The sequence below is a fragment of the Vulpes vulpes genome, chromosome 3 (assembly GCF_048418805.1).
Source record: "Vulpes vulpes isolate BD-2025 chromosome 3, VulVul3, whole genome shotgun sequence".
In the NCBI taxonomy this organism is placed as follows: Eukaryota; Metazoa; Chordata; class Mammalia; order Carnivora; family Canidae; genus Vulpes; species Vulpes vulpes.
Genome location: NC_132782.1, coordinates 89,879,703 through 89,892,133, shown reverse-complemented (window position 1 = coordinate 89,892,133; position 12,431 = coordinate 89,879,703). Strand labels below are relative to the sequence as shown.

At 52.9% G+C, this 12,431-nt stretch overlaps 1 protein-coding gene across 9 annotated transcripts in view; it reads right to left on the bottom strand.

Moving 5' to 3' along the window:
• Positions 1-12,431, bottom strand: part of MAD1L1 (mitotic arrest deficient 1 like 1) — a 345,798-nt gene that overhangs the window by 90,564 nt on the left and 242,803 nt on the right. For all 9 annotated transcript variants that reach the window (XM_072753315.1, XM_026011310.2, XM_072753319.1 and 6 more), the window contains one exon: positions 8,669-8,759. In XM_072753315.1, the coding sequence (XP_072609416.1) occupies positions 8,669-8,759 (91 nt within the window). The remainder of the gene's footprint in view (positions 1-8,668; positions 8,760-12,431) is intronic.

Here is a 12,431-nt window from a genome sequence, read left to right as displayed (position 1 = left end):
CCCACTGGGCTGCCATCCTCCTCCCAAGCAGCCACATCTTCTATCACCGCAAATGTTCCCAAAGAAAGCCTGTGGGGCAGGACACCTGAGTGGCTCAGCAGTTGGGCACCTGCCTTTGGCCCAGGGCATGATCCTGGATTCCCGGGTTTGAGTCCCACATCGGGCTCCTTGCATGGAGCCTGCTTCTCCCTCTGCCTGTCTCTCTCCGCCATCCCCGCCCCCCCGCCCCGTGTCTCTCATGAATAAATAAATAAAATCTTTTAAAAAAAAAACAAAACAAAAAGAAAGCCTGTGAGGCCAGAGATGCCCCAACACAGCAGGGGAGAGCCACGTACTCCCTGCTCCGCAGATAAGACCCTTGCTCCCTAAGTGCAGGTGCAAGCTGGCTGTGAACAGGCAAGAATGACAGCTGCCAAAGGAGAAAGGGTTTCTGCTACCAGGAGACACCCCCAAAGGCCCTCTTTGCAGTACTTCTCTCTCTGGTGGAGCAGAGGGGAGGGCAGACACGCATATGGAAAGCCCCTGTGCCACCCCCGCCCCTTGCCTCTGGAGCACCTGACTCCTGCCAGAGCGTGGGGCAGGCTGGCCCCAGGGCCCACAGTGCACCTTCCCTCCGTGGCAGGTGCCTAATCTCCCACCACAGGGACAGTGAGGGGTTTTTCTGAAGATGGCCCCATTCCTGTGGGCTGGCCAGAAGGTGCTGCAGTTAAGGGAGGAGGAGAGTCTGCACAGGGCTCCACAGGGGCAGAGGCACTGAGGGTCCTCCTCCCAGCCACCTGGCCTGGCTCCAGGGCACCCAGGCCAACACCCAGCATGCCTATGCGAAGGACAGGGGCACAATCCCTACAGGGGCAGGAGCAGGAGAGCAGGCTCACCCATGGCACCAACCTCAGAGCCCCCATCTGGTGGGGGCCCAGACCTCCACCAGCATCGAGGGAACAGGAACAAGTTGGGACACAAACCCAGGGTGCTGGCAGGATCGAACTGGGTACTGGCCTCATGGGGAAGAAGGTGACAGCCTATAAAAAGGGCCTGTGGTGGCCACCACCCACCGGGATGGGACTCTGTTGTGTGTGGGGTGGGGTCAGGTGTCCTGCTAGTCCTGGGACACTCACAAAGGACAGGAAGCTCAGGTCCTGCTTCTGGCTGTCCCACCTCTCCAGTCTTGGATATAACTGTATCCGGCATCAGGGCAACAGGTCTCTCCTGGCTCTGCCCCCGGGGCTTGGGGATGCACGTGGCTGAGCAGGGCTCGGGACCCCTGGGCAGTGCTGAGACAAGGGTGCTACCTCCATCTGCCTACCTCACACCGCGGCTACGAGACTCCAGGCCCACTCCAGGAAAAATTCAACTTGCCTACAGATGACACACATGATGTTTCATCACCCCCAACCTCTAGGCTTGTAGAGGGCTGGGTACCTGGCATGCTGGTCTACAAGTGTGGTGAGGAAGGGGTGGAGGGGAAGAGGGGTCAGCATGCGGTTTGAGTGGTAAGGCTCCTGGGGCCACAGACGGCACTTATGCCCCCGCTCCCAGTCCAGCCAGCCTGGCACCGCAAGGGTCACAAGGTGGAAAGGCCCCGAGGAGTGGCTCCAGGGGCCCTTGGGGACACCGTGAAGCCCTGTGTGCACCCAGGGCGGGGTGGGGGGTGTCTGAGGCCCTGTGGAGACGTCTGCTGGCACCGGCTCATGGGATGAGAAGGGGCTTATTATTCAAGACACATCATTCTCCTCATAAAAAAATCAAAAGAAATCAGTGCCTGTGGAAATGTCTCCACACAAGTGCACATCAGCAAGCTGGCTTTTTTTAGTCCTCGGCGTTAATAAACATGAGCAGCCAGGCGCCACATTGGGGAAAAGAGGCTTGGGCTCTTTCCTGAAGCGTCCTGTTTTACACGTCCGTCCGGGAGCGCGGGCCCCAGGGCACATGCCTGCTTGCTCCCTCAGAGTGTGAAGGGGCACACGCAGCCGCCAGGAGGCAGGTCATAAACCTCCCAAGCAGAGCCCAGAGTCCGCATGTGCATACGCACCACAGTGACACTGAAGGACAGACCCCTAACCTGGAGAGAAATTTGACAAGAATGTACAAGATGAACACATATGTGTAAGGCGTTCGAGTGGAGCAGAGAGAGGACCCCACAGATGCAGGCACAGCAGCTCCTGATGGCTCGCCTCTAGAGGTTTTCCCCATCTTCCATGAAACCTACCAATTTCTACACTGGTTGGAAAAGCTAGATAAGTTCGTTCCAGAGAGCACACACAGACAGGAGGTGCCAGGAAAATCCTGCTGGAGAAGCTGGAAAAGTCACGGCGGTGGGAGGCCAGGCCACATTAGCACAGGAAACCACCCAGACACAGCAACATGTGGGCATCATGGGCCGACAGGGAGGCGGCTCACACCAGTGAGGACAGGCTTTGCTGTAAGTGTCCAGGGGCTACCGGTGGGAACCCATTAGGGAACAGGCTGATGACAAGCTTCATACCTTGTAAAACACCAAACCAAATCCAAATGTCGTATCAGCCACAGATTTACATGTAAGAAACAAAACCAGCACAGAGGAACTCCTGTACAATCTGAGCCAAAGAAACATGGATAAAGGCACCTATGTAAGAATGTAAAAAAGACCTCAAGCAAAGTCAAAAGACAGACGGTCTCCAGTGGAAAATATATTCACAACTTCAAACAAAAACTCAACTCCTTGATATACAATCTCCAAGAAATCAACAGGACCAATAACCCATTTGAAAAAAAGGCCAAGGACATGAATGCATATGAATATACAAGGCCCCTTATTTTCTCCTCATCCCCATGGAGAATAAAGGACAGACTCCCAGGTTGCGGGTGACGCCATCCCATGCTGGGGGCAGCAGTTACAGACTGACCGCCATGAGGCTCCATCTGACAGTATCCACCAAAATAAGCGCAGGTACCCTTTGAGCCCATCATCTCCCTTCCAGAAGTGTATCCTACACACACTTGCACACACAGGACACACACCACAGCCATGTTTCTGGGCATAAAAGGGGAAGCCAATGACTGCGCGGCCACCAACAGGCAACCAGTTCATTAAGGTACGGCATATCACAGGGACACAGCACGTGGCCATAAGAAAACCAATGCGATGTCCCAGATGTTACATGATAAAACAAGGTGCAGAATGACTCGAAAACAGATCATCTTTTCAGTTAAAAGGCGGGGGGAGCCACTAAGAATTTGTTAGAAAACCATCAGTCAAAGAAGTTACTACAGGAGAGGAACCCCACCCATCAAATGCTGTAGGTACCAATCCTCCCAACCATGGCAGGGCTCAGGGGCCAAGCCACTCACCCCTAGCTTCCTCCAAAGCCCACACGCGCTGCCTGCTGCTGCACCTGCCCAAGTGTGCCCCACTTGTTTATGCCCTGAGAGTGTGGGTTGGGAGCCAGGCCCGAGGTTGGCATGTGCAGGTGACCCAGGCAAGGCCGCTGCCCACAGAGCTTGTGGCCCAGACCACTGACCCACAAACAAGTCTTGGATGTGGCGTGAAGGCACTGCCTGAGCTGGCCCTGAGGGATGAACAGGGATGGTGGGCAGAGGTGGGGGTCTCCAGATAGCAAGTCATAGGAACGGGGGTACGGGCCATGGCCAGGGGTGCTGAGGGGAAAGCCAGCTGAGTGGTGGTGGGGCCCTGTGTTCATCACATGGGACCCCAAGCTGTCAGGGCAGGAACGGGAGCCAGTGGGGCAGAAAGCCTGGACCTCTGCTGGGGGGATAGAGGTGGCAGCATGTGAGGATCCTGGGACTCAGGGGACCTGAGACAGGTCACCAGCTTCTGTGACCTCAGGCTCCCTCACTGGCTTGGGGGGAAGGATGACCCCCTCTCCTCAGTGACTGTGAGGCCCTCAGTGTGTACAGCTGATGAGGAGTCTAACTGGGTGTTAGGGGAAGGGATAAGGTGTGTTTCTAGGGCAGCAGAGACCAATGCCCACCTGCCTTGGATCAGCTGTGGCCATTCCTGGCCATTGTCAGTCTAGCACCCTGCATTCCAGTAACCCTCTCTGGGGCTCACCCTACACCCAGGCATCCCCAGCATATGGCCTGTGGGGTCTGGCCCCTCCAGGAAGCAACGCCCAGATAGCATTGCTGAAGTGTGGGCAGAAGGCCAGTCAGGGGCATGACATGCCTGAGGGCGTGGTCAGTAGCCAGAGGGCCTACACGGGGACAGTCAGGGGCAAGAGGATCCTGAGAAGCAGAGGTCAGGCCTGCCCTGGGCTATGGGCTCCCTGGCAGGTGAGGGCAGATGGGAGTAGGTCGGGGTAGGGAGGCAGAGGAGGTCTGTCTCCAGGGCCCAGACCAGGCCGGGGGAACCTGCAGGTCAGTGGAGAGAGGGCAGCGTGGTGTGAAGACTGCAGGTCCCTCCCCGCTGCCCATACTCAGGAAAAGGGAAGGAGGTAGAGGCCGAGAGGGTCTGAGTAGACAGTGCTACTTGCCTGCTGACGCAAGGACGTCTCCACAGGCACTGTGAGCTTTCAGCTCACAGGCAACCCAGCAATTTTCTACCCACTCCATTTCCAAAAAAGATACTTATCGTAAATGTCACTGGGCTGCAGTCTGGTCCCTTTCCTGAGCGGCACTGCCGGCTGGCTCTGGGCAGCCCCCCACAGCCCGGGAAGCAGGCGCGCAGGAGGGCTGGGGGCGAGTGGGCCCTCCACCCACTGCTGACGGTCACCTGCCTGAATGAGCAGCGTGATCATGCACCACCGAGGGGCAGTGGGACGTGGGCTCAACTCCCAGAGATGAATTCTACTTGATTACATGCATGCTGAAGCATTTACAGAGAAGGGTGCAGATGTTTGCAATTTGCTTTAAAATGCATCAAAAAAACGTAAAAGCACTGATGGATGGCAGAGGGGTGGGCATCGCAGGGCCCTCCCCAGTACAACGCTCATGCCAGGATGTGGGTGGTGGGCGAGTGGGTCTTCACTGTGGAATTCGTCTGGCTTTGCTGTACGTGTGAGAATGCTCACAAAGTGCTGGGGCCAGTCCAGTGGACCCGAGAGGGCACCAGAGCGCAAGCCAGTGGCCAGGCTATGCTCTGCATGCTCAAGTGTCCAGCCTGGGCCGGGGCTGCCATGCATCCGATCCCCTCTTGACTGCACCTCCGGAGCTTCGTGTGGCCCATTTGCTGTCACAGTCTCAAATGTGGCCCATCAGAAACACAAATGTGGAAAAGCATGTTTGTTGTCATCAAGGTAAAGCACAGGACAGTGGTGTCATTACTGATAGTACTGGCTAGTGTGTGAGGCACCCGGCTAAGAGCTGTCACCACAGTTGCTAAAATGGCCTGACACTAGGGCCACAGTCATGAAGGCCACAGCAACCAGCCTCGCTAGTGCCACCCACCAGGAAGAGGGACAAATCAGAGGTCAGGGCAAATGAGACAAGTCCTGCTGCCACTCCGCAATCATTCTCTTGGCTCTGGAAAACTGAGGCCAGTGGAGGGATGTGAAGGGCAGAGGTGGGGTGGGGTGGGCGGGATCTAAGGCAGGAAGGAGCATGGGGCTCCAGCAGGGAGGGCCAGGCCATGGTGCAGGCCTGGGTCCAGGGAGCACACCTTCTCCCACATAGCCACCAGCCTCTGGCTCCTGCAGCTACATGGGGAGCACAGGGCTCCCCCTGCCTCTGGGCCCAGACGTCCCCGCAATTTGTTCTCCCAGTGCTGGAAAACTCTGGATGTGTCCAACCCCTTCTGCCTCTACAAAAGATGTCTGTGAACTACCACTCATGCGCTGGCTAACTGTGGGCCTCAGTTTCCCCATCTCTAAAGAGAGGCATGCAGGAGACAGCAGCAGCCCCCGTCCTGGGCTGGGGCACCGGGGGCCAGCCCCCCTCCTTACCTGGCAGGCCTGCACACCACCCCGTTGAGGCACCCAGAGAGTGTGGAGCAGCAGGCACACACCGGGCTCGGGGAGGTAACTGGAGTTGTTTCCTCACCAGCCAGCTGTGAACTAATTACAAGAAGTTCTAACTAGTGGCGCTCCCTCTCCAAGCATATGTTCCCAATTAAGTCAAACTGCAGCTGATTTTAATCAATCTTCCTTGAATCGGCCCAACTTGAAGCTTCTCCTCAGAGGGAAGAGGGGAGAGAGGAGGATGTCTGCACAGGAATGCCCCGGAAGCACCGTGCTGGCACCAAGGCCCTGCCTGGCCGGCTGCGGCTGGATGGTGCTCCTCAGCTCAGCCCAGAGGAAGCGTGGGGCTCACCGAGCAGCAGAAGGGCATCACGTGTGCTCCTGTTGCTCCCTAGGCCCTGGCACAGCGGTGAAGAGGGGAGGTCTTTGCCCTCACAATGAAGAAGTCAGGAGGTGTCAAGAGATGGATGAGAGCCAAGTGTGCGCAGATGTGGCATTTCCACTCCCCAGGTGCCCCCCACATGGGTGTTGTTATCCTCAAGTTAGAAAGGACCCACCGGGGAGTCAGACAGCAAAGCTCAACATACCTAAGGGACCAGACAGGGTTCCAGCTGAAGACCCCACACTGCCTTCCTGTTTCCATGCCTCCAAGCCACCTTCAGACCCATCTCGCTGCTGCCTGGACCTCAGCCAGACACAAGTTCTTCCTGTCCATGCTGTGTAACTGTCACGACCACTTATGTTGACCTGACTTGCCCCCTTTATTCCTGTCTGCCCTTTGGGGTCAGGGTTCCAGGGCAGAGCCCTTGCATTCCTGTGTCCTTAGCAGGGCCTGGCTCACAGGCGCTTTTCATGAGCTGGATGAGTGGATGGCGTTTGGGTCAGAAAGAACTGTTGCTGCCACAGCAAGTGTCCAAACACCTTGGAACAGTCTGCTCAGCCCTGGGGTGCCACTCTCTGCTTGCCCACAGCACCACATAACAGGCCCGGGTTGGAGGGGAGCTGAGGCTGGGCACCTGGGAATGGCTGTTGGGCTATCAGCAATGCAGCCCCACGACCACGAGGACAATAGGCACAGCTCAGGAAACAGGAAACTGGACTCAAAGCCCAGCTCTGCCCCTCTTGCTGGGTGCTCTCAGGCAAACAACTGCCTCTCCCTGAGTGGACATTTCCTCATCAGGGAAACAGAGTAGCAGGACCTCCCGGAGAGGTCTGCAGAGCACAGCGACAATAGCGGCCAAGGCTGGTGCTAAACAGGACCTCTACAATGAACAGGAAGTGGGGATCTCTGGCACCCCAGCATCACACCGACCCTCCTGAGACAAGCCCCACTCTAGTGCAGAGAAGGCCCTCTTGGATTTGGGTGGGAAGCAAGAACATGGGGAGATGCTGTCATGGACCCCCCCCCCCCCCTCAAGGCCAGGGATGGCACTGCTGCAGGATCAGCAAACGTCCCCAGGTCTGGCTGTAGGACACTCACTGGAGCAGAGGAGGCCATGGTGTGGGGCTAGCTAGAAGCCTCCACTGCCCACTCCTCTGTGCTTCAGCCCTACTACTCCCACTCCAAGACTGCAGCCAAGGCTCAGGAGTATGATCATCATGCATACACCTCAGCCCCTGGCATGATGGACCCCTGGGCCCACACGCCCCACCCCCCTCAGCTGGGCTGTGGCACTCTGACCAGCTCTCCACCCCTCCCTCAGGTAAGGACATGGGCAACCACCTCGCCCATGGGCAGGAGCCCAGCCCCTTGGCTGTGAGCAGCTCTAGAACTTGCTGCAAGGCCTCTGCCCCACCCAAATGCCAGCATGGAACTCAAAGTATCTCCACCCAGGAACACTTAAGATGGGAAGAGCACCAGACGTCGTATCTCCCAGGATGCTGGTGGTCAACATCCATTAACAACAGTGCTCACCCGCACCTCACCTAAGTGACCCCTCTAAGAGCCACAGCAGGCTCCCTGGGAAAGGCCTGGAGGCCCAGAGGCAGGAAGAAAGGCAATGAAAGATTTTAGCAGGACTCCCTGCACCCCAATCACCCACAGGGGACCTGGGCAGCCATCAGCTCCAATGGCAGGCTGTGCCCTACTGAACATGCAGGAGACACCCGCCAACCCTGCTCTGACAGGGCCCCGCTGATGGGCCACGGGGGTCGATCTGCCAACAGCTCAGCCCTCCCTTCTGAGGACTGCAGCCCAATTAAACCAGTATAGGTCCTAGAGCTGAACACTGCCAGCCGCAGCTCACGGCACCTCACTTCATCAGAGTTGTCACTTCTCCCGTCTCCAAGAATCCATAATAAAAAAGAGATTTGATTTGCCTCTAATAGGTGTCAAGATAAAATCAATGGCCTGTCCAAAATCTGGGTAATCACAAACCTGCAGGTTTCTTGCCATGGAACAATTTAGACAGGAGGATAAAAATGAAAAACAAAGTAAAAGTAAAACAGTGTGAGTAGCAGTATGACTTCATGACTGCAGGCAGGTGGGGATGGGCCTGGAGACAAACCAAAACCAAGCAGAGAAGATCTGGTGAGGCTGCTCACCTACACCACTCATGGGCTATGGCCGGTGCAGGGACAGGGGAGACAAACTGACAGAACATGGGACCAGGGCCTTGGGCTGGTGATGTGCAGCCCAAAGGCAGGACACGCTCCCTGATGGGTAAAGATGGGACATCTGTAGGTGCAGAGAGAAGCCAGGAGGATAGGATGCACCTGCAAGGAGAATGCAGAGTTCTGGGAGAAGCCTCCACCAATGGCTACCTGTGAGCACGTACCTGTAGAGTGAACCGTTCAAGCTGCATTTCCAGCGTCTTCTTGTCTTCTTCCAGACGACTACGCTCCCCTTCCAGCTCCTCAATCTTCAACCTGCAGGAAGAGCCAGACCATCAGGACATACACCACAGATTACCCATCCATTTCAACAGGGAGGGCTTGGCAGGGGGTCTTCAATGGCCGCAACTCGAGGCGGGCAGGGGAAACACTAGCCAGAGGCAGGACGGGGGGAGCCAGCACATGTCCTGTGCCTGTTGGTCCCAGGAGGTGTGACCACATGTTGTAGAGGACACAGAAGCATAGCCCAAAGAAATGTGGGTTGGGGAGGGAAGCAGGCTCTGGGGGACCCTGCAGAGTCACAGGCCCAGAGGCCATGCAAAGGCCAGTAGCTGACACAAGTGTGGGGCAGGCTTCAGCTTGCTGTAAGAAAGGGCCTATTTTTGTCTTCATTTCATTAATTTTTTGAAAGGCACTATACTCACGTGATTTAAAAACTGAAAAGGTGTCCAGGAAGCTGTGCTGGGCACGCACACAGGCTGAGGAGCAGGGCCTTTCTCACCAGCAGCCAGAATGGAAAACTCACATCTCATAGATTATTCAGGAAGGGCTGGGCTCAGGAGCATGAGATCATTATCTCTAGACTAGGCCTAGCAAATCACATAAGATCTAAAAGGACCAAACTCTTTCTAAGAAACCTAATTGCATCTCTGAAAAGGCTCAAGAAGATTTATATGAATACAAAAATATTCAGAATCCAACAAGCCAAAATTCAGTGTCTGCCAACTAATCAAGGCCTAGCAGAGGCATTAAAAGAAGTAGGAAAATATGACCCATAATGAGGAGAATACTCAATCAATTAAAACCTACCAAGAACAGCAGACAGTAAGTAGCATCCAAGGACATTAAAGCAGTTACTGAAAGTGTTGGGCCATGGAGCTATGATCCACTGTTAGGCAGCTCAGCACAAGGAAGGAGAGTGCGAGACACCCCCATTCCTGGAGAGGAAGCCCCAGGACCTAAGGTGACATTGGTCACCATTGGACGGGCTAATGACGGAGTGGACTCTGTAGGAGAAAAATTTACACACCTGAAGACTACAGGAAAAAAAAAATCCAACACACAAAACCATCCAAAATAAAAGAGAGAAGAGAAGGAATATTTAAGACTGAAAGATTGTCACTGAGCTGTGGGTGACTTCATGGAGCATAACATCCACATGAGCAGAGCACCCGAAGGAAAGGACAGGTGGGGACAGGAAGACAAAACACCGTAGGAAAGTGCCAAATTTGATGAAAAGTATACACAGACCCCAGAAGCTCGACCCCAAGCACAAGATCCATAAAGACAAACAGCCACAGTGCTAGTGAGAAAGAGAAATCTTTGAAATACTGAAATAAAAAAAAAAAAAAAAAACCAAGGTAGAATTCTATTCCCAGTGAAAATATTCACAAACAAAAGCAAAAAAAGGTGTTCTCAGGCAAACGAAACCCACAAGAACTCATCCCCAGAAGATCTGCTTCATGAAGAAGGTCAAGGGAAGCCCTTCCAGCAGCAGGACAGGGATACCACATGGAGACTTGGATCCACGCAAAGGAGTGAGGAGTAGTGGAAAGCATGGCTACGTGGGCAAACAGACGGTTTTCAATTTCATCTACATCTTCTAGGGATACTTAAATTACTGGCTTCTTTTTTTTTTTAAGATTTATTTATTTATTTATTCAGAGAGAGCGAGAGAGAGGCAGAGACACAGGCAGAGGGTGAAGCAGGCTCCATGCAGGAAGCCCGACGTGGGACTCGATCCTGGGTCTCCAGGATCACACCCCCAGGCTGCAGGCGGCGCTAAACCGCTGCACCACCAGGGCTGCCCAAATTACTAGCTTCTATTTGCAGTTGACATACAGTTGACAAACACTATCACACGAGTTTCTTGTGTACAACACCATGATTCCACAGATGTCACAAAATGTTCACCATGGTGTATTGTCACCACGTGTCACCACACAAAGTTACTACAGTGTCGCAGGCTGCACTCCCTGTGCTATATGTTAACCCCTGAGACCTACCTGTTTTATAAGGGCTGCTCTGTACCTCTTAACCCCTCCACCCTGCCTTCTGGTAGCCAGCACTTTGTTCTCTCATCTGTCTGTGTCTGTTTTGTTTCATTTGTTCACTCATTTTGTCTTTAAGACTCCATATTAGTAAAAGGATAAAGTATTTTTCTTTCTCTGACTTAGTTCACTGAGCATAATAGCCTCTAGGTCCATCCATGTTGTCATAAATGGTAAGATCTCATTTTTTATGGCTGAGTAATATTCCATAGTGCATATGTGTGTGTGTGTGTATAGATAGATAGATACATAGATAGATAGATAGATAGATAGATAGATAGATAGATAGATAGATAGATACACACTGCATCTTCTAGACAAGATTACAAAAGCAAATTACTATTTTTTTTTTTTTGAAGAGACGGAATGTTTCAACAGAACTAACACAAGTGTACTGGGGTCTAAGGTAGAGGTATAAGTAAAATGTGTGACACACACAGCAGAAGCTTGAGGGGAAAATCAGATACACGGTTGATGAGGCTGCATATGTAGGAAGGTATAGCATCTCTTGGAGGAAGATTGAGATAAGTGAAAGATGTATACCATAACCCCCAAAACAACTCCTAAAATAACAAAGAGTGACAACTAATAAGTGAAAAAAGGAAACGAAATGATGAAACACATTCAATGAATTAGAAAGAAGCCAGAAAAACAGGAGAATAGGGAATGCAGAGGAAGAGATGGGACGAGGAGAAGAGAGTGAGACCCAGTCGTACCAGCCGCCACATGACATGTTGAACGACCTACACACCCGCCTGAACACAGGCTATCAAAGTGGATAGAACAGAGACCCCCAACTATGCACTTACAAAGCAGCGCTCTTGATGTAAAGAGGCAAACCTACCTCAGACACTAACACGGGGAAGACCAACAGAGAAAGCTGGAGACATTGTTATTATCAAAGTGAATTTCAGAGCTAAGAATGGCATCCACAAGGCAAATTCATGATGACAAAGAAGGTCAACTGTCCTCAACACTTATTTGCTAATGATAGAGCTTCAACAGAGATGCAGCAAAACCTGAAATGTGAGTTAGAAATGTTGAGTTTAAGTAACAAAGTCCACAATTACAGCCAGAGATTTCACTAGCACTGTCTCCATAACTCATAGGACAAGGAGCAAAAAACCTAGAAGGATAAAGTAGACATGAACAACATGATCAGGCATCTTGACTCCAGTGTCCTGTGGGAACACTGACCACAACAGCAGAGGGCACAGTCCTCCATAGGCATATGCACATATTTACCAACACAGACAGAGACTGGTCCATACAAGGAGGCTCAACATGTTGAAAAGGATTTTAGAGTTCAAAATACCTTCTGTGACCCTAATGGAATGAGTTAGAAATTAGTAACTGGAAATCCTAATTTACAGTAGCGTCCAAGAACATAGAGCTTGTGGAGATCGGCCTGGAAAATCCACCAGAGGCCTGCCCTCTGAAAATTACATGGGGGTCCACTGAGAGAAGGGGAATTAATGTCAGCCCAAACACATGGAGATACATGTGGTCGTGACTGCAAGGCCCGCCTGCTGAGATTTCACCTCTCCCCACACTGTTTTGAAAGAATCCAAGCCATCGAGTCAAATCCCACACACTTCACTGTGCATACAGATTTTAAAAGTCATGTGGAAATGTAATGGGCCCAGAATGCTCAAAA